Source organism: Motacilla alba, chromosome 27 (assembly GCF_015832195.1).
Source record: "Motacilla alba alba isolate MOTALB_02 chromosome 27, Motacilla_alba_V1.0_pri, whole genome shotgun sequence".
Classification (NCBI taxonomy): Eukaryota; Metazoa; Chordata; class Aves; order Passeriformes; family Motacillidae; genus Motacilla; species Motacilla alba.
In genome coordinates this window covers 1,402,878-1,423,228 of record NC_052042.1, presented here as the reverse complement: position 1 = coordinate 1,423,228, position 20,351 = coordinate 1,402,878, and the positions used below count along the sequence as shown (strand labels likewise).

The 20,351-nt window shown below is 57.0% G+C and overlaps 2 protein-coding genes across 2 annotated transcripts in view; one reads left to right on the top strand and one right to left on the bottom strand.

Annotated features, from left to right (window-relative positions):
* The window catches only part of MYO1D (myosin ID), a 157,790-nt gene extending 142,740 nt beyond the window's left edge, over positions 1-15,050 (top strand). The window contains exon 22 of the mRNA XM_038162881.1: positions 12,783-15,050. Within this exon, the coding sequence (XP_038018809.1) occupies positions 12,783-12,939 (157 nt within the window). The 3' untranslated portion in view covers positions 12,940-15,050. The remainder of the gene's footprint in view (positions 1-12,782) is intronic.
* A 430-nt stretch (positions 15,051-15,480) lies between these two features.
* CDK5R1 (cyclin dependent kinase 5 regulatory subunit 1) lies at positions 15,481-17,940 on the bottom strand. Its single transcript, XM_038163321.1, has one exon. It carries the CDS (start codon positions 17,799-17,801, stop codon positions 16,908-16,910), a length of 894 nt encoding a protein of 297 aa, XP_038019249.1. The 5' UTR covers positions 17,802-17,940; the 3' UTR covers positions 15,481-16,907.
* Positions 17,941-20,351: the final 2,411 nt, after the last annotated feature.

The following is a 20,351-nucleotide window of genomic DNA, read 5'->3' as shown; positions in this document are numbered from 1 at the left end:
ATGAAAAATTGATTTCCCGGCTCCGAGCCTCGTCCTTGGTGCCTTGCAGTGTCATGAATGCATAATATTAAGGAAACACAGGGAAATTTTGATGCTCTCAGGAATCATCTGGCTTGAAATGCAGACAACAGGCTGCTCTTGGTCGTTTGAGGTGGATTTGGATTTCTCAGCTTGGCTCTGTGTTCCAGGAGTGCCTGTGGCTGGTGCCACCCTCCTGCCAGGCTGGCTGTCACCTCAGCTTAGGCTGCTCTCACTGCTCCTGCTCCTTGGAGAGGACATTCGGAATCCACAATGAAACTCCCCTTTTTAAATATCTGCACTAATGGCAGGACTTGGCTCCTTGGCTTTAAAGTTTTGTGATGGAAGGAAAATCTTCCTTACAAAACTGCCCCAGCCTCTGTTCTCCCCAGGCTTTGTGTTTCCAACCCCAGCTCACCCCGGTGCTCCCAAGGAGAACAGGGATGATTTCCATCGTGCCTGAAATTTGATTAGACTCAAAGTGTGTCGTTGAGGTGCTGTAATGCTGATCCAGAGGTGATGTCAGTGCTGGTTCAAGCTGGGCTTTCCCTCATGGGCAGTTTTACCTGGTAGAGGAAGGAACTTTTCCCTTCCTTGTAGGACCAGGGACTGCTGCAGCCCAATCATCCTCACTCTTCCTTCCTGCCCTTCCTGAAATCCCCCCCTTCCTCCTTGACCCATCCACCTCCTCATTCCCTGCTGCAGTTATTGCTCCTTTTCTCTTTTCTGCTGTGGAATTCTGCTCAATGCCCAGCCATCCCCATCCTTTGTGTTGGGAGAGAGGCCAGATTTCCTCAGGACTCTTTACAAACCAGCATTGTTGGGGAAGTTGGGTGTAGATGAGATTCATCACCCCCCCACACACCCCGAGAACATCTGCAACCTGTTCAGACATCCCTAAAACACCATCCCAGGAGCAGCAAACCCAAGTGCTCTGAGTCACTTCGAGATCTGGGTTCTTCTTCCTGAGACCCCTGGGCTCTGCTCGGGGATTTTCAGCAGCACCAACCTCAGTCCAAGCTGCTCCTTGGCTTTCTTCCAACCTTCTTAAGCCCTGCACATTTGCTGTGTCTCTTCAGGCTTCTCCGAAGGGCTCTGGGTGTGCTCCTGGCCCCGGGATCAGAGGGAAGCAGCAGCAGGTTCAGAACGGAACCCCGGCTAATGATGGAGCAGGGAGAGCTGTGCCCTGAGTGCCCCTGGCTGTGCTGCTTCCCCTTCCTGCCTTCCCCCCAGCCTGACCCTTCCTGCCTTCACCCCAGCCTGATCCTTCCTGCCTTCCCCCCAGCCTGACCCTTCCTGCCTCCACCCCAGCCTGCCCGTCACGGGGCTCCCAGGAGGGACAGCAGCAATCCCGGGGCTGGGACAATCGCGGTGTCCCTGCGCTGCCCCTTCTGGCCGGGGAAGAGGGGCGTTCTTTAGAGGAGGGACCTCAGCGAGCCTCCTCACCGTCAGGTTAAAAGCCTGTCATTAATTGAAGGATGATTCAGCTTCCTCAGCTGAAGTGTCACCGTGTGGATGCTGGGAGAGGAGGAGGAGGAGGAGGAGCCGCCTTCCTCGCTGGCCCCGAGCCACGAGCACCCCCTCCCTCTGCGCTCCCATTCCGCAAGCATCCACGGCTTGACAGCCAGGAATGAGCTGGGGGTGGCGGGCAGGGTGGCCCTGAGTCCGTGGGGGGATGCTCGTGTGCTTGGGGACCCTGTGCCGGGGTCCCCAAGGTCGCGCTGCTCGCGGGGACGGAGCCGCTCTGGGAAAAGCCGCAGCGGCGCTCAGCACAGCGGCGGCTCTCTCCTCATGCCGTTTCTGTGTCCTCTGAAGCTTTAGCTAATTTCTCTCTCTTTCCGTTAGAAAAGGAGAAAAATCTGGGTTTTCAGATCAGCTCTGGAATAGAGGCAGGAGGCAGCGCAGCTGTTCCGGGCCAGCGGAGGGGAGACGCGTCCCGTGCTGACAGGGCGAGGTTATCCCGGCCGGAATGTGCCCTGGGGCCGGCTTAGCTCAGCCCTGCTGCCGGACACGGCGGTCCCGAGGCCCGGGGAGCCGCTGGCACTCGGACATGATGTCACCGCGTCCTGCACTAAGTAGGTCACGGTGACACCCGCCTGCCGCTGCAGCGAGGGCCGCCCCCGGGGCACGGGAAAAACCCCTCCGAGAGGGGACTTGGAGCACACTGTGCTTATCCAGGGGTTCGCCGGGTGCGGGGAGCGGCGATGGGCGGCAGGAAATAACCCAGCCCGCCGCTCTGCAGCAGCCCCGCTCGGCTGGCAGCGATGAGGCATCAGATGGGATGAGGGATAGCCAGGTTGCTATAGCGACCGGGAGCTGCGGCACTGGGAGCAGCCGCTCTCCAGCATCCTTCCAGCGCCCCTCCAGCCCCCCCGAGCACCCCTCGTCACCCCCACACCCAGCACACACGGCTGGCACACGCTCGGGATGTTCCCCAGGGTGGCAGAGCCCTCCCGGCACATCCCCAGCTCTGGCTTTAACGAGCTCAGCAGGGATGTGCATGGAATACAAGGGAGCTGAGCTGTTTGCCCCGGCTCTGTCCGGGAGCACAGCCCCCCCGAGCTGTGGTGGGATGTGACAACCCTGCTGCCATCCCCTCTGCCTGGCCACAGCCCTGCTGCTGCTGTCCCCCTCCTTCCAGCCCCTGGAGCCAAGCTAGCCGAGCTGGTGACTTCACCACAGCAAATTGTCCTCTCTTATCCCAGCTGCTTCCTGGCAGTTTCACTGGCACAGGTCAATCCCAAGGAATAATGAGAAAAAACCAGAGGATTTCAAAAGTGTCCGTGCTATTTGTGTTCCTGTCGTGATTTCGGGTGATCTCTGGGAAGCTCAGTGGAAGCTTCCCCTTTGTTGTGGCTTCAGACCTCTGCCAGGCTCTAAAAATATCCATTTAATTCACAGCCCTGCAGTGGGAAAAGCAGAGCTGCTCATCCCTCAGGATGCCTGGAGGTTTTCTGTGTACCAAAGTGAGAGCACAGCTTCTCTGTGCTGTTGTTTTCCAGTGTAAAGCATCCATCAGCTGCTCCAACCACTCCTTGCTACTCCAAAGTCATTGCCACTTGTAAATCTGAGTGGAAAACAGGTGAATAATCCCACACCTTTGTCCTCTGCATCAACCCCCTGTACCTCACGGTCTTGCAGATCTTGAACAAACACATCCCAGATGCCTGAAAGGTGCTGGATTCCCTTCAAAGTATTTTTTGGGGGGGAATTTCTGCCTTTTCAATCTTCAGCTGGCAGAATTTGATCAGCAGCTGCTGAACGGGCCAGGAGCATCCTTTGAGGGGGGGCTTTGCAAACGTGCCCCAGTAAACGTGGGGCTGGTGAATTCATTCCCCCAGCTGGGCCAGCACTGGGAAGAGAATACAAGGAAAGACTTTAGCTGTATCTCAGCCTGCTCAGGAGTTGAGTCCACCATGTCCCAAACAGGAGGCAGCTCTGTGCTCATCCTCCTAAGTGCTCTTCTTTTATTTATGTGCTGGTGTATTTCTAATGCCAGGCTCTTGGCATCACCCCCAATGTGCTGCTTTCCTCTGCTCCAGCCAAGCACTTGGAATCATATTTTTGGCATGGTGGTTTTTATAAAATATGTAACACTCCAGCATCCTGAGGCCACGGCAGAGCCGGATGAGCTCTGCCTCCCCAGAGCTCTGCCAGGCTCAGAATAGCTCTGAGATGTGACTTCACTGAGGCTGCAGAAGAAGCTGCAGTTCATCCCTGCTGCTGTCAGTGCTCAGAGCAGGGTGGGGCTGGGCAGGTGAAGGGGAGCAGCACATGGAGCTGGGCTGGGAGATGTCCCCATCATCCTCCCTGCTGTCACTGGGAGCCCCAGGCCCATGTGCCCTGGCCCAGCTCTCCCCACCCTTTTCCTTCCCTTCAAAAATTCAAATTACATTGAATTCTGAGTGAATTTAATTCACAGAATCATTTAGCAGTTTGGATTGGAAGGGACCTTAAAGGTCATTGAATCCAACCCACATTCCTGTGGTGTGACAGGGATCAGGGAAGGAGCACTCTGTGGATTTTAGAGTTCCCTCCAGGGGAGCATGTGGCAGGTCGGGGGCCTCTGCCAGGATGCTCCATCCATCAGCCCTGGCTGCCATGGGGGCTGGGAGCTGCCTTCACCTCAGGGAATTGGAAATTTTTCGTTTTGCCTGCTGGAGGAAATGAAATATTTAACAATCTATTGGTGCTTTTTAAACTGTTTTTTTTTTTTTTTTTCTTTTTTAGCTCCTTCATTACTGCAGGTTCCAGGTTGCCCTGTTGAGTGAGCCTGTGTTTTTCCTCCACAAAACCCCTGACCAGCTTTAGGGAGTGCTCACGGGGGATAAATGGTGTCAGGCACTGGAAGCTGGTGGCACAAGGGTGGGAAAACCTGAGATTTCTCTCTTTGAAGCCCAGAGATGAATTCCCAGCTCCCACAGGAGCAGAGCTGAGGGAGCCTGGAGCCTCCTGTGCTGGGCGGGCAGGGAAGGGGGAAATTTATACATGGAATGGGTTGGGCTGGGGGGGACCTTGGCCAGGGACACCTTCCACCAGACCAGGCTGCTCCAAGCCCTGTCCACTCTGGTCTGGGATGGAGTAATAGTCCCAGAGGGGTAACGAGCTCCAGGCCTGGTTTTAGCTGAGCTCAGGCCCAGCTGGGTCAGGCCTGGGGTGGGGGTTCAGGCAGTGAGGGCTGGCCCTGGCTCAGCAGGAGGATGGAGCTTGGGTGAGGCTGTGATCCCTCTCTTGGAAGTTCCGTGGTAGGAACTGTGACATTCCTGTGTGTCCCCGCTCTTCCCAGGCTGGAGGAAGGGACACACCACGCAGTGACACACAGAGCGATGTCTCAAACCACTTCTGGGGCTTTCCCACCATAAAATGCTGCTTTGGGGTGCAGCCCCGTGGCTGGGGCCTGTGCCCGGAGCCCCCCGTGGGCTGTTTGGGTGTTTTACAGCAGCCTGGCTGCTGGGCCAAGCTCCTGAAGGGGAGGGGAGGAGCAGCCCCTGCCCCATCGCCTCGGGATGCCCTGCCCAGGAGCTCCTGAGCCAAAGGGGTTGGCTGGAAGAGACAGAAATATTTCCCAGCTCGCTGGCATTCACAGCTCTCCCTGGAGGGACGATTCCCAGCTCCTGGGGAGGGATGCACAGACTCCCCAGGTCCTAAATCAGTGAGGAAGGAATTGCAGCTCACCAGCTGCTTCAGCACCTCCCAGCCTTGGGATCAATGGCAATAAATGCATTCTAGGAATGAGAGAGCCAAATATTTAATGAGCTGGGGATTTTTATTTAATGATTTTTTAAATTTTAAATATAATTTTATATAATGATATAAATATTATATAAGTTTATTATAATCATATTGTTATAGCACTATAGTATAATGTTATATATATTATACATATTCTGTATATTATATTATGTTATATTATATTATATTAATAAGTATATATTATATATTATCTATTATATATATTATATATATAATTATATATATATAATAATTTATATACACATATTTAATGCTCTTCTGAGCCAGAGGGGAAGGAATACACCTGGGTGTGCTGCAGACACATCATGGCAAAGGCCCAGCAGTGCAGTGGCAGCTGCTGTTGTCTCAGGAAAGTGGCTTTTATGGCCCAGACACGACTCAAAGGGACCATCTCGGTGCAGCTGGCTTGGCTCTGCCCTGTCCTGTGCCGTGGGACATGTGTGGCACTTTGCGCTGGGAAGAGACACATATTAACAGTTCCTGCTGCTCATTGGAAGGGCAGGAGCAGCGCTGCTGTCACAGCTCAGCAGGTGATGATGAAATTTGTGTCACCCAGCAGTTCCCAAAGCCAGGCTGTGCTTTGCTCGGGTAACTCAGTGGGCAAGGCTGAGCCAGAAAGGCTTGAAAGGCACTTCTTAAGTGGAGGGGTTGAGTTCTCAGCTCACAGTTTAGCCGGGTGCTTCTCCTGCACATTAAAAAATTCCTTCTGCAAAGGCACTTCTGGCAGCCTCCGAGGTGATCTGCCCGAGCAGACCACGAGGCACAAAAGAAATAGACTGTAAATATTTGCTGGTTTTGAAGATTGGAAAAAAAAAAATTCAGTGTCTCAAGTGTCACTTGACTGCAGATAATTGTGAAAAAACACACGGTGAGGAGGGACCTGGCAGCTGTGCTCAGCCCAGTGACCTTTCCCGGCATCAAAATGCCTGGAGCAGCCGCTCTGACCTTTGACTATGGAAATTCTCCTTTTGATCCTGACTTGAGATCTCCTTGATTCGTGTCTGACTTTCTTTGTAGCCTCTTTTCCATAGCTTTGATCCATCCTAATGTCTGATCTCTGCCAAGGCCACCTGGCTCTGAGGAGCTCGACAAGGCCAGAGCTCCGAAAGCCGGTGACGCTGGAGAGAAACATCCTGTGAGCCCCGAGAGGCTTTCACAAGGCAGGTTTTGCAAAGCCCTTGTGGTTTCAGATGTTTTCATCTCCCTCTGTGGCACATGTGCGTCACAGACTCCCTGTGTGTGTGTCTGTCTGTGTGTGTGTGTGCATCCCCTGCCTCCCCCAGAGGGGAGAGATCTGCACCCAGAAGGGGCTCCTGGCTCGTGTCCTCCTCTCCTCAGGAAGCTGTGGGGTGAAGGGAGCTGCCTGCTCTGCCTTTGGGGCTGTCCTGAACAGGAGTGGCTGCTGAAGAGGGGCTCTCAATGCAGCCCAGCAGCTGAGTCAAGGAGGAAAGAGGGTGTTAAGTTGTTTCTGGATCACACAGCCCAGTAAATCATTGCTTTGAAACTTTTTCTAACAAGACCTGGATGGGGAAGGTGCTTTCTCCCTCTGAGAAGGATGAAGAGTGCCAAGGAGTCACAGGGATGATGCTGTCAAAATCATCTGAGTCTTACATGGGGAAATTTATGCTCTGAGTGGATAAATCTCCTCTGGCAGTGGGACTGGTGCTTTGGAGCTGCCACACTTGAGATGTGACTGCCCTGGGAGAGGCAGAGCTGAAGTGCCAGAGCTGCAGCTCTGGAATGAAATGTCCACCCAGGATTATTGACATGTGTCCTTTGTGTCCTGGCTCCCTGGGGACAGTGGCTTTGGGATTCTTGTGGTCACATGAAGAGTGGCAGCCCTTCCTGGGAGCAGCTCCCACCGGCTGGCTGGTACAGGGGGACACAAAGGGCACACAAGGTCTTAGTGCAGGTTTTGCTCCTGAACCCCTTGGGAATCCAGCTATTCCTATTTTTCTCTGTTGAAGCTGTTGTGGGAATAATTTTCTCAGTAAGTTTCCCTTTGAGCCCATTGCCCTCAGTATCATTGTCCTGCAAGCTGCAGAAGCCCACAAGTGCTCGGGTGAGATAGACCCTGATCCCTGCCCTGCCAGCCACCAGCCTGGGCCCTAAACCCTCTTGAGAGAACACTTATCTGTCCCCAAATGTCACTTGTTGTAACTCAGATATGTCCTTGTTTATTACCCACCTTATATCTGTTGGCTCTTTAGACCCTGCTCAAGAAATTCCTCCCTGTGAGGGTGGGCAGGCCCTGGCACAGGTTATTCCATGGATGCTCCATCCCTGGAAGTGTCCCAGGCCAGGCTGGACGGGGCTTGGAGCAGCCTGGGACAGAGGAAGGTGTCCCTGCCCATGGCAGGGGTGGCACTGGATGTGGTTGAAACTTAATGGTCCTGAAGGTTTCTTCCAACCCAAAGCATTCCATGATTTTGTGGCTCCATGATTGTCACCTCTCTGCCACCACAGCCTGGAGTCCTCCCCAGCAGTGACAGCACACATAGCCTGGAGAGCTGATTGAACCCTCCTTGAAATTTTCAGTATCCCTGTTTGTCTCCTTGGCTCTTGTTAGGAAGCAGAGCCTTGAAAATTGCCTTTTTTTAGACCTCTTGAGTTTCTCTCTCCCTGCTTCCTGTGTTTTTTCTTCACACAGAATATAGCTGCTGCTTTTTTGGGCTCTTTTCTGCAGCCTCCCTTCATCTGGGAGCCTTCCTAATGGTTTTTTTTCATGGCTGCACCCTCTCAAAAGCTGCAGCCAGGGTCCAGGTGAGGCTGCAGCACTGGCTCCCATGAGGTGTTACCACGATGGTCTGTTTTCCATCCTGCCCCTCGCAGTCCTCACATCTTGTGTGCAGCTGCAGGCTTCCTTGGAGCCAGAGAATCACAGAATATCCTGAGCTGGAAGCCAACCAGGTGGCCCACAGTGCTCCTGACTTTCCAGAAAGAGGCCTTGGTCTAAACTTTGGAAAGGTTTGATGGTTTAAAGCAATCCCCTTTGGAATCCATCCCAGTGGGTTCATTGCTGCTGAGCCCTCATTTCACACTTGGTTGCACGCTTGGTTGAAATCCCTCTGGTTTGTTGTCATGAAAATCAGGCAATTACTGTGCTGGCTTTGCCATCTCTACCCAAATTCTGCTTCTGAAAAGAGCTTGTTTCCCACTCTGTCCGTGGGACAGCACCTCATTTAAAAATCCTGGGAAAGCTTCACAAAGCCCTGTTCCATTGGATCCCTGGCAGGGATGGGGCTGCAGCTCTGGAGCTCCCCATCCCTGGCTGCTGCTGCTGTCCCAGTCCCAGGGTGTTCCCAGCTCCCCATCCCTGGCTGCTGCTGCTGTCCCAGTCCCAGGGTGTTCCCAGCTCCCCATCCTGCTGTGCTCCCACTGGGGAATATCTCTTCCTTGGGTCTTTGCTGTGTTCTCATGCCTGTCGCTCTTCCAGGGCGTTCCAGCTCATCCGGGCTTGTTCTCAAGCATGGAATCATGGAATGGTTTGGGCTGGAAGGGACCATAAAGCCCACCCAGTTCCACCCCTGCTATGGGCAGGAACACTTCCCACTACCCCAGGTTGCTCCAAGCCCCTGGCTCCTCCTGTATTTACATTTATTTAACAATGCAGTGATTTAACTTCTTAGTCTTGCACTGCTTGTCCTCACCTCTGATCTTCCTGCTCTCCTTCCCTTCCCCATTGCCTTCCCACCCCGTGTTGGTGCTGTGCTGTCTCTGTGCAGCTCTCACAGATGTCTGTGGCCATTTCTGTGCCACTTGCCTTGTGTTTCCCCCGAGGTCCTGGATTAAATGCTCAGTCAAAACTCTCACATTTCATGGGCCAGTGATCTGCCTCCACTCAGAGTCCTCCTTTCTCTGCTGGTTTCCCTTTTGCCAGCGCTGCCCCCATGCCTGCTCAGCTCCTGTAGTGGCTCGGGGGCTGCTCTGGGATGTGTCTCCCACACACACACCGTGCTCATCCCACACAGCCTTTAGCTCCTCCTGTGAGCCAGGAGAGCGGGGGCAGCTGGGGAAGGCCCTGGGGGCGCTGGGATGGGCTGGGGTAGGTGGAGGAGGAGCAGTGCCCCGGTCCTGCAGGGTTCACTGAGCCAGGAAAAGGCAAAGAGCAGTCCCAGCCTGGCATCAGCAGCTGTAGCTGGTACTGCTGACTTGTCAGGAGAGGCTGTTTCCACCCAAAAATATTCCCTGTGTTGTATGAAGACCTGAGTTTGTAGAAGCACCAACACCTTGGTGTTTATTATGAACAGGAATCACTCTGTGCCTCATCACACACAGAATTGCCACGTGGTTCCCTGGCAGGATGGGAGCAATGCTGGATCCTGACTTCTCACAGAACCTCTTTTCCCTGTTCCGTTCTGCCAGCACCTCCTGAGTGCTGGGTTCCTTCCCTCCAGGGCTCAGCCAGCACTCACATCCTGCTGGAATCACAGCTGATCAGGAGTGGGGTTATTCCCCAGGAGGAGCCCAGCAGCACCCATCACTTTGTCCTGATGGACTTCACTTCCATCAGGGCTTGGTGAGGAGCCAGAGCTGCCATCAGCCCGGGCTGGACTCAGCCCCAGCAGTGCCTGGTGCCCGCAGGGAATCCCAGAGGAATTTGGCTGGAAGGGACCTCAAAGCCCATCCAGTGCCACCCCTGCCATGGCAGGGACACCTTCCACTGTCCCAGGCTGCTCCAACCTGGCCTTGGACACTGCCAGGGATCCAGGGGCAGCCCCAGCTGCTCTGGGCACCCTGTGCCAGGGCCTGCCCACCCTCCCAGGGAACAATTCCCAATTCCCAATTCCCAATATCCCATCCATCCCTGCCCTCTGGCATTGGGAGCCATTCCCTGGGTCCTGTCCCTCCATCCCTTGTCCAAAGTCCCCAAAGGCGGTGGGACAGGTTTATGCCATGAAAACTCCTTTTTCAGCTCAGATTTGATTGGAAGTGGGACTTGTCTGTGCCTTTGCTGCCATCGGGGTCCTGCTGAGCATCCCTGATCTCCAAAGGTTGTGTGTTGCCCTTGTCTGTGAGAGACTTTGTTGTCATCCGGGGTTGTTCTGGTCCATTCCATCTCAGCCCCTTCCCGTGGGATCTCAATTCAGCAGGAGCTCAGGGAAGCAGCTCCCACCCAAGCCCTTTGTGCGACTGGGAAGGTCTCAGTCCTCTTTCCCAGCTGCTGCAGCAGCTGTTCCCTGCCTTGGGGCCAAGCAGCAAACCTGGGCAGCCCAGGGCAGCCAGCAGCTGCCACCGCTGTGTCACTGCTGCTCCAGGAGAGGCTGCCCTGCTGTGGGCTGGAAAGCAAAGGGGAATGTCCTGCCCCTCTGCCTCGCTGGCCTCGCACCAAGCTCCGGAGCGGTGCCCAACAGCCCCGGGGTGCCAGCAGCTCCAGCTGCTCCTGGGGCTGGTGGCAGGGCTGGTATCCTGGGCTGCCCAGCAGGGACACCAAGGAGGGGTTTGTCACCCCTGAGCACTCACAGATCCCTGTGGATTGCTCCATCCTGGAGCTGCTCCCTGAGCAAAAGCTTTGAGGCTGAACCCTCGCGTGAAGAAGAGCAGCACGTGATGAGTGAAGGAGCTTTGGCAAGGTGGGCTCTGGGAATGAGAGAGGGGGAGGGGAGCCTTAATTTAATGGGATTGTCACACGTGGCAAAGATCAGAGCATCTTCTCCAGATCCCTCCCTGCCAGGACAGCGTCAGCTTCGCTCAGACCTGTGTTCAGGTGATTCTCCTCGTCCCAGCACGAGCTGAGACCCAGACTGATGCAGCTTCCTGCAGGTCCCACAGCCACAGGGCATCCAGGACTTTCAGATTGCCAGGCCTGGGTCCTGCTTGGGGTCACAGTTCAGGTTATTGAGGTTCCTCTCCCCAGCTCCTCTGCCTGGTCACCTAGAGCTTGCTGTGGGACAGGAAAAGTCCTTCATCCTTATCCCTGTTAGGGGCATTTGATGCTGGAGCTTTTCCCAAGGAGCAGGGATCTCTGAGAGGCTCCTCAGTGTGCAGCTCATTCCACTAAGACACAACAAAAATAGCAAGCTAAGCTGGGATTGCAGCCTCAGCTCACCCAGGCAGGAGTAAATAACATTAAATACCTGTAATAACATCAACTACACGAGGGCTTTGTGTGCTGGGCCCTGCCAGCCCCTTCAACAACCAAGCATTGTTATGGAAGTGGTGAAAATCTGAATTTGGATGTAACCACCTGAACAGTCTGTCCATAGGAACGGAGTAAAAACTGCAGAAAGGACTCGGGCTGTGGCAGTGGAAGTGCTGGAATGGCTCAGACAAGGCAGGGCCTGGGATCTGGGAGCCAAACATGGGGAATGGGATCCCAGCACATCCCCCAGGGGTGTTTGGAGCATCCAAAGAATGTCAACGATTCTAAACCACTCAGTATTTTACTAAAAATGCTGGAAATATGGGAATTTGAAGTGTGGGTGAGGTCACAGGAGAGAATCCCCAAAGGCCAAGTCCCTGGATAGCTCTTCCCATTGGTGATGGCTCATGGGGACGGATCTGCTGCAGGTTTTTCCTGTGGATCCCCTCTCCTGTGGATCTCTGGGGGTTCTTGGCTGGTCCCAAGGAATCGTGGCTGGAGCTGGGCCATCAGCGTGGCCTCAGCTCCATCCCAGCCCCTGGAGCAGCCAGGCCATCAGTGAGGCCATGGCATTGCTGGGTTCTTCCCTTTCTTCATGGAAAGGGCTGATCAGCACTGACACAGCTGCCCAGGACACGTGGATGTGGCACTTGGGTACATGGGTCAGTGGTGGCCTTGGCAGTGCTGGGGGAACAGTCAGACTTGATGATCCCAGAGGGTTTTCCCCACCTGAATGATTCCATGATTTGTGATTTCTCTGCTTATGGCACAAGGATCATTTTTTTGGGATTTAGAGCAGGGGTCTTTATGGCCTTTAGCAAAGGGGGAGATTCTTGCCAGTCATGCTGGCCCTGCTGTCCTCATGTCCCCACTGGCAGTGGCCCCAACAGCCACACAAACCAGCGTGGGGGGCACAAAGTCCTGATTCACCCGTGGGAATCGTGTTTAGTGCCCAAACTGGGTTAGGGGGATCAAAAGCTGCAGGGACGGAGTTTTGTCCCAGCCAGTTTGGTCTGTCTGTCTGACAGGGAATTGGGAAGAGCCATCACCCCTGCCTGTGGTTCCTTCCACTGTTCCAGGCTGTATTTCTGTCTGAGCTCAGCCCAGGGATGTCCCTGTCACTGCTGCAGGCACAGAGCTGGAGGGGGTCACTGTAGGGCCATTCAGGGGGCAGTGGCTGAGCTGGCAGCAGCCCCTGGGCCCTTTGACCTGGTCTGTGCTCTGCCCATGGAGCTGAGGCCTCCCACAGGACCCCAGAGTGGAAGGCTTCACGAGCAGGAGCCCAAAGCTGGGCTCAGAGCTCAGGCCTGGCTTAACACAGAGTTTTGGGATGGCTGCAGGATGTGCCTGACCTGAAAACGCCCATCCCACCCCATCCCATCCCATCCCACCCCATCCCACCCCTCCTGACTCTGTCCCTTTCCCGCAGGGAGAAGCGTGCCTTGCACGTCACTGTCACCAACCCGGTGCAGTGCAGCCTGCACGGCAGGAAATGCACCGTGTCCGTGGAGACCAAGATCAACCAACCCCAGCCGGATTTCACCAAGCACCGCTCCGGCTTCGTGCTCTGCGTGCCGGGCAATTAACGGCCTCTCCCCTCGGAGCGGGGCTGGGCTCGCCGGGATTCCTCGGGAGATGCTCAGCAGCCACTCGCCAGGTGCCTAAAGCAGCCTCTGAAGCTCAAGGTTTGGAAAACCCAAATTCCGGCTGTTGGAAAAGCCAAATTCACACGGAATGAAGACCTGAAACAGCCGGTGACCTGTTCTCCACATTACAAACCAGGCTGGAATGTCAGAAGAGTGCTTCCTTCGGAATTAGTCTGAAAAAAAAAGAGTTTCTAGGTACTTCGACCCCTTCTTCCCTTTCCCGCATTGATTCCTCCCCCCTCTCCAGTTCTCCCTTCCATGCTCCTTTCCCGTGGGTCAGTTTCTGCAGTATGATGCAGCCTCCAGAGGAGGAACCAAAGATGCCCAGCTCAGGGAGCCGGGTTCTGTAGGGCCAGATCCCCACGGAACCAGAGCCAGGCTGGGAAGGGAGGGCTGCCTTCCACACTCCGCTCTCCTGCAGCCCCCGGGCACCCGGAGCTGGGAAGGTTCATGGAGACACCTCCAGACCTGCTGCTTTCCCTCGGGAATTCATCCACCCATCGAGGCACCTTGGCTGGACAGGGGATTTCCAGTGCGGGCCTGGATTCATTAATCCTGGATTGCTTTTTGCCTTAATTACCCCCTCCAAGGGCCTGAAGCCGGTGGGTTCCCTTTGGGACCGAGTGGCCGTGCTGAATTCCAGATGATCCCCGTGGCTTTGTGTCTGTGCCAGCCTTGGGAGGGCTGAGGGGACCCGCAGCAGGGGTGAGCCCAGGAGCAGGGGCAGCTTTGGGGGGCCAAGCTTTGCACTATCCAACGTTAGCCTGGCACAGCCCCAGCTGCCAGCGCCAGGCTCCTCCCTCCAAAGAGTTTTCCCGGCTCTTCCCAGCAGCGGGCTGTGGGTGTTGGGGTGTCGGGCTCTCCCTGCCCAGCCCAGATCAAGCTCTGTCTTGGTGGAGGGATATGGATCCCCTCAGTGGTTTATTCCCACTGCCCCTGAGCAGCCCGGGCTTTTGGGATTGTACATTGGGATTGTCCTGGCGCTGCTGGTCAGGTCAGGATTCCCAGCCCTGGAGAGGGGGGAGCTGAGTGGTGACCCCGCCTCGGAGTCCCAGCCCGGCAGATGGGGAGCACTTGTTTGATGTAGCATTTTGGGAATTGGAAAGCCTGGAAGAGGCTCCTCACTCACAAAAGGTTTCCTGAAGCCGTGCCGTGGACATGGGGCACGGGACAGGTCGCGGCAGCCTTGGTGTCCCACTGGCACCTCTGAGAGCAGGGACAGGGATGTAGAGCATGAGTGAACCGGGACAAGCCCATGCACGGGAGTTCCCGTGGCAGAGCTCTCCCATTCCCGTTGTCCCTGGCCTTGGACCAGCCCTGGGAACGCCCAGCACCCCCCAGTCCCCAGTGCCCCTCTCCGTGTGCAGCTCTGGGGTGTCTGCAGGGTCCCCTTGGGCAGGGGCTCCTCCAGACGCCGCAGCCCCGAGGCACCACCAGCGCTGGGCCAGGAGGTGACACCGGCAGCCCCGAGGCACCACGCTCACACAGCACCCCGGGACCACCCGGGACCCCCCCGGGACCTCCAGCGCCCCCTTTGACCCCACATCGGCTCCTCTGGAGGGGCACCACCAATGCCAAAGCTACGGCCCCCCCTGCCCTGCCGGGGACGCTCCGAGGGGATGCCCGGCGTGTCTGTGCCTTTGGATTTGCACTTCTCGCCTTCTGTCCCGGTGCAAACGTCCCCGCCCCGGGCGGTGCTGGGGGTGGGATCAGCACTTTCGTACCCTTGTCCCTCCAGAAGAATGGTCGGATGGAACTGGGATGGACAGCAACGAATCGCAGGCTTGGGAAATTCCTCCTACCATGAGATGGCAATATTGTATGTGATGAGATGTGTCTTATAAAATATATTATCTGTTCCTGCTCTGGTTTTATATATATATATATAAATATATATATAAATATATAAAATATATATATTCTTGGTTTTCCCATAAATTAACTATTTCTAAATTGAAACTTGGATCCTCAGCCGGGGGCGATAATGCAATGAACCTTTTTTTTTTTTTTTTTTTAAATAAATCGCTGATATTTTATGTGTAAAAGAGCATTAAAAAAAAACCCTACTCTAATGGACCTGGATTTTGTTTACATAATTCACTGTAATAAATAATAAAAGAAAGCAATTAGCTGCATCCCAGCGTGGCACTGCCCGTTCCTGCCGGCGCGGGGGCAATGATGCTCTGCGTCCCGATATCCCAGTTATCCCAGTATCCCAGTTATCCCAGTATCCCAGTTATCCCAGTTATCCCAGTATCCCAGTTATCCCAGTATCCCAGTATCCCAGTTATCCCAGTTATCCCAGTATCCCGACTTTCCCCCTCCGGCTGCTGCCGGCCCCGCCGCTCCCCCCGCACGGGGTGACCCCGGCGCCGGTAACGCGATTAAAGCGGCGGCTGCGTTCAAGCCTCTGTCGTCAACACAAATCCCACCGCCCGCTCCGAGGGCTGCGAGCGCAGAAAAGACTCGGCCACGAGCCGCTGCCGTGTAATGGATGGTCAGTGCATTTTTATTTAATCAGCACAGTACAAAAATAAATAAAAATAAGGGGGGGGATTAAATTACAGGCACACTGAGCCCCATGACACAGTCGGTCGGGTTATAAACCACACATACTTACAAACACACTATACACATACATACAAAATGAGACAAATATAAATTAATAAGTAACAATACCCACCAATTTGGTCAACAAAGATCTACAGAAGAGATTGCACTAAAAAAACGTACGTACACATGTATCATTAGCAGGGTCCAATGTACAGCCATGAAGAGCTTCAAGTGAAAAATCAAAAATAAAAATAAATGGCACGTTATTTCTCCCTCTTGTTCGCCAGTTTAACGCCCGATGGACCAGAACTAAACTAGAACTGAGCACACGGAGAAAAGAAAAGGATAAAACCCAAAAAGAAGGTCTCAGTCCCCAGGCCTGATACGGGAATACCGGCTCGAGACTGCGGTGTCGGGGTGGTGGCGGGTCTTTGTGCATGGGTGTAATTTTACAGCCATCTCTCGTTAAGGTTTTTCTTTTGATTATTATTTTTTTATCGTTTTTTCCTTTTTTTTTTTTTTTCCCGAAGACACAAAATGCTCCTGTTTGCATGCGCAATACCACTGGAAAAGCAACAATGACAGAAGAAAGAAGGGTTTTTTTTTCTCTTTCCCCCCCGCAGGTTTGCAGTTCGTTGGGTTTGTTCTAGAAGAATTCATATAGCAGCATGTGGCGGCTCCCCTTGCTTGCACACTCAAGTAGATCCTTTACACAATACTCATGACCAGTGCACGATGGGAACAAGACATTTCACATTGATCTCATGAACAGTGGCGGTGATTCCCGTCACCCGGACCCGCTCGGGAATTCGAGTCTCTTCAAAGAAAATAAATAAAGGGGGGGGGGGGGGGGGGGATGAAGGAGGAAAGGGGGTGGGGGGGTCCCCGGGCCGTGCCCGCGTCTCTGTCCCGGTGCTGCCGGTGAGTCCCGACCGGGCCGGTTCAGCCGCCTGCGCTGGAGCCTTTACAGGAATTTTTTCCTTTTTTTTTTTTTTTTTTCCCCTTACCTGGGCTCTGTCTCGGTGATGCGGTGACCGGCGGAGCCCCGCTCCGCTCCCGATGGAGATCGGCTGGGGGGGTTCTCGTCCCCCCATCCATGAATTGCTGGGCTCAATCCAGCGGCGGAGCCGCAGCATCCCCGGGCCCGCAGCATGGGGAGGGGGCGGCTGGAAAGCGGCGGCGCGGGAGGGAACCGGGGGTCTGCGCTCCGGTCCGGCGGCGGCCGAACCCCCCGTGTCCCCCCAGGGGGAGAGGCGGCGGCGGCTCCCGCGCTTCCCCGCCGGGCAAACCCCCCCGGGAGCGGCTCCGGGCCGGGCGGGCGCGGCGTGTCCGGGGGCGCGGGGGGCGGCGGGCGCTCACCGGTCGAGGCCGATGAGCAGCCGGCCCTTCTCCTCGGAGCCGCTCTCCTTCTTGAGGTCGGCGAAGACCTGGGTGAAGTAGTGCGGGTCGGCGTTGACCTGCAGCATCTTGGGGCTCATGAGGTCGATGATGGAGAGGCAGCGGTCCCAGAAGGCCTCCTTACAGCTCTCCACCAGGAAGGGCTTCAGCGGGTACGAGATCTCGTTGCCCATGTAGGAGTAGGAGAGGTACAGGCAGGTGAGCAGCACTGCCTGCAGTTCGTGGTCGCTGGCCACCTCGGCCGAGATGACGTCCCGGCACAGCATGTAGAGGAAGACCACGTTGGCCGGCGTGATGAAGCCCTGGTCCTGCCAGCCCTGCAGCAGCAGCGAGCGGTCCACGGAGCGCAGCCAGAGCACGGGGTCGGTGGGCGAGAGGTGCTTCAGGCGGTAGCAGCGGCGGCACAGGAACTCGCCGAGGCAGCGCAGCAGCTCGCTGGTGGACGCCTGCACCACGACCCGGCGCGGGGTGGCGGCGGCGGCGGCGGGCGCGGCCGGGGGCGCCTTCTGCGCCGAGGCGAGGGCGGCGGCGGCGGCGGCGGGGGGCGGCGGGGGGGCGAAGGTGGCGAGGTTGGCGCAGGAGAGCGACTTCTTCAGGTTCTCGTTGTTGAGGTGGGTCACGTTGCTCTGGTAGCCGCCGTTGGGCTGCACCTTCTTGGAGCTCTTCTTCTTGGCGGAGACGGCGGCGATGCGCTTCCAGGGCAGCACCGAGATCAGCGAGTGCCGCTTCAGGCCCTTCTCCTTCGCGTTCTTGCTGTTCTGCACCGCCGTGTAGTGCCCCACCGTGGCCGCCCCCTCCTCGAACAGCGGGGCCTTCCGGTAGCTCGGCGACAGCGACAGCACCGTGCCCATGGCGCCGGCCGCCCGGCGGGCGCCCGGCGGGCCCCCGCCGCCCGCCCCGGCCCCGGCCCCGGCCCCGGCCCGGCCCGGCCCGGCCGGCCCCGCTCTCGCTGCTCCGCCGCCGCCGCCGCCGCCGCTCAGCGCCGCGCCCGGACCCGCCCCGCGCCGCGCGCGCTCCCGCCGGCGCAGTGCGCGCGCCCGCCGCCCCGCCCCGCGCCGACACGTGCGCCCGCCGCGGCAGCCGAGGCCACGCCCCCTCCCCGGCCACAGATGTCGACGGCCACGCCCCCAGCCGCACAGGCCACGCCCCCGCCCGGCGGCAGCCGGCAGAGCCCCGCCCCTCATTGCCTTGAATGGTTTATGCCCCGCCCCCGTCATGGCAAGCCACGCCCACACAAAACCAGGCCCCGCCCTGCACTGTTTATGAATGACGGCTGCCCCGCCCCCCGCCGCCCTGGCCCCGCCCCCGGGCCCGCTCCCGGCGCTGCCCGCGTTGGGGTCCCGGGGTCGCCGAGCCCGCGGAGCCACCGAGCCCCCGGGCGGGGCCGGGCGGGACTGGGGGAGCTGCCGAGCCCCCGGGCAGGGGCCGGGCACGACACGGAGGGGAAAATAATAAAAAGAAACGAAAATAGTTTTTTTTAAAAATCCCGAAATGAAGACTTAAAACGCTTCTCCACCGACATCCCGGAGCCGCACCCCGGATTCGCACCGGGGCTCCACACCCCGCACCGCCTCCGGCCGCCCTTCGTCCCCGCCCGGCGGTGCCTGCTCAGCTCCGGGCCGGGGGCCACCGCTCGCCCCGAAGGTACCGGGACAATGAAATGCCCGGTACCGCGTTCTGAGGCCGGGCCGGGTTTTGGGGAACGAGCCTGCATCTCTCGAACCCCCCAGCTCCCATGGTTTGGCTTGGAGCCGCCGCCCGGCCCAGCCCAGCGCCCCTTGCCCCTACCGGGATCCCATTCCCGCTGTGACCGAGATCCCACTGGCACCGGGATCCCATTCCCCTGGGACCGGGATCCCATTCCCACTGGCACCGGGATCCCATTCCCGCGGGCACCGGGATCCCATTCCCACTGGCACCGGGATCCCATTCCCGCGGGCACCGGGATCCCATTCCCGTTGTGAGCGGGATCCCATTCCCACTGGCACCGGGATCCCATTCCCCTGGGACCGGGATCCCATTCCCACTGGCACCGGGATCCCATTCCCCTGGGACCGGGATCCCATTCCCACTGGCACCGGGATCCCATTCCCCTGGGACCGGAGCGGCGCCGGCTCTGGCGGGAGGCACCGGGCAGCCGCGGCCCCGCCGGGCTCTGCGCGACCTGCAGCGACACTCAGAGGCCGCTCCGCCGCCACCGGGGCTGCCGGGCCCGGCTCCGGCCGCGGAGAGCGGAGCCGCCCCCGGGGGACCCTGCGGGCCAGGAGCTGCTGCCGGCAGCAGCGGGGAAAGCTCGGGCACATCCCGGCCCGGCGCCGATGACCCAAACTCAGTTCTACTCATTTGTAGCTGTTTGTGCCCTGCCCCGGAGCTGCGGCTGCCAATCCCACTGCCACAGCAGGGAAATCTTAAAAAAAAAAAACACCAAAATCTCCCGTGAGGACAGACCTGTCCCAAAAACCTGCCTGACCATCAGAGCACATTTAACCCGCTGTGGAGCCGGTTTTTGGGGAGTGGTCAGGGCTCTCTGCTCTCAAAACCTCAGTGACAATGACAGCCCAGCCTGGGCACTGCTGTCACTGGGAATTCCCTTTGTCCATGAAAACATCCCCAAATCCAAGCAGTAATTGTCAGCTTTTTAAGTTCAGCCTTATGAAGTTTAAGCCAAAAGGGTTTAAAAACAGGCTCTACAATTTGAGGGGTTTTGGCCCTAATTTTAACATGCTTGGAGGCGCCTCAGAAAACCCCACTGTTCCAACAGCAATTCCAGGGACTGATGCGTCACCAAACCTCCCTGATCCCACACAAGGCACCAAAGCTGGTGTCACCACAGCCCTGCTGCACCATCCCTGCTCCCGGTCAGGTCCCCTCAGCCCCGAGCACAGGGACCTGACAGCCTTGTCACATTGTGACCTGCGGCGTCAGGATCAGTTCTGTCCCCACGGGGGGATGTCAGCTGGAGCTGGACACAATCCCCAGCAAGGACACACGGGACAGAAGCTGCAGGAGGGCAGGGATGGATGGGATATTGGGCAGGAATTGTTCCCTGGCAGGGTGGGCAGGCCCTGGCACAGGGTGCCCAGAGCAGCTGGGGCTGCCCCTGGATCCCTGGCAGTGCCCAAGGCCAGGCTGGACACTGGGGCTGGAGCAGCCTGGGACAGTGGAAGGTGTCCCTGCCATGGCAGGGGTGGCACTGGGTGCTGGTTTAGGGGCCTTCCAACCCAAGCTCTCCCGGGATTCTGTGACTCCCCATCCATCTCCACCCCTGCCTCTGCCCATCCCTGCTCCAGCTCTGCTTCCATGAATGCATTTCCTTTCATTCACTCATAATTAGCACCCAATTCAGCAAATCCCTTGCAAATGACACATCCCTGGGGAAAATACCACTTCAGGGCATCACA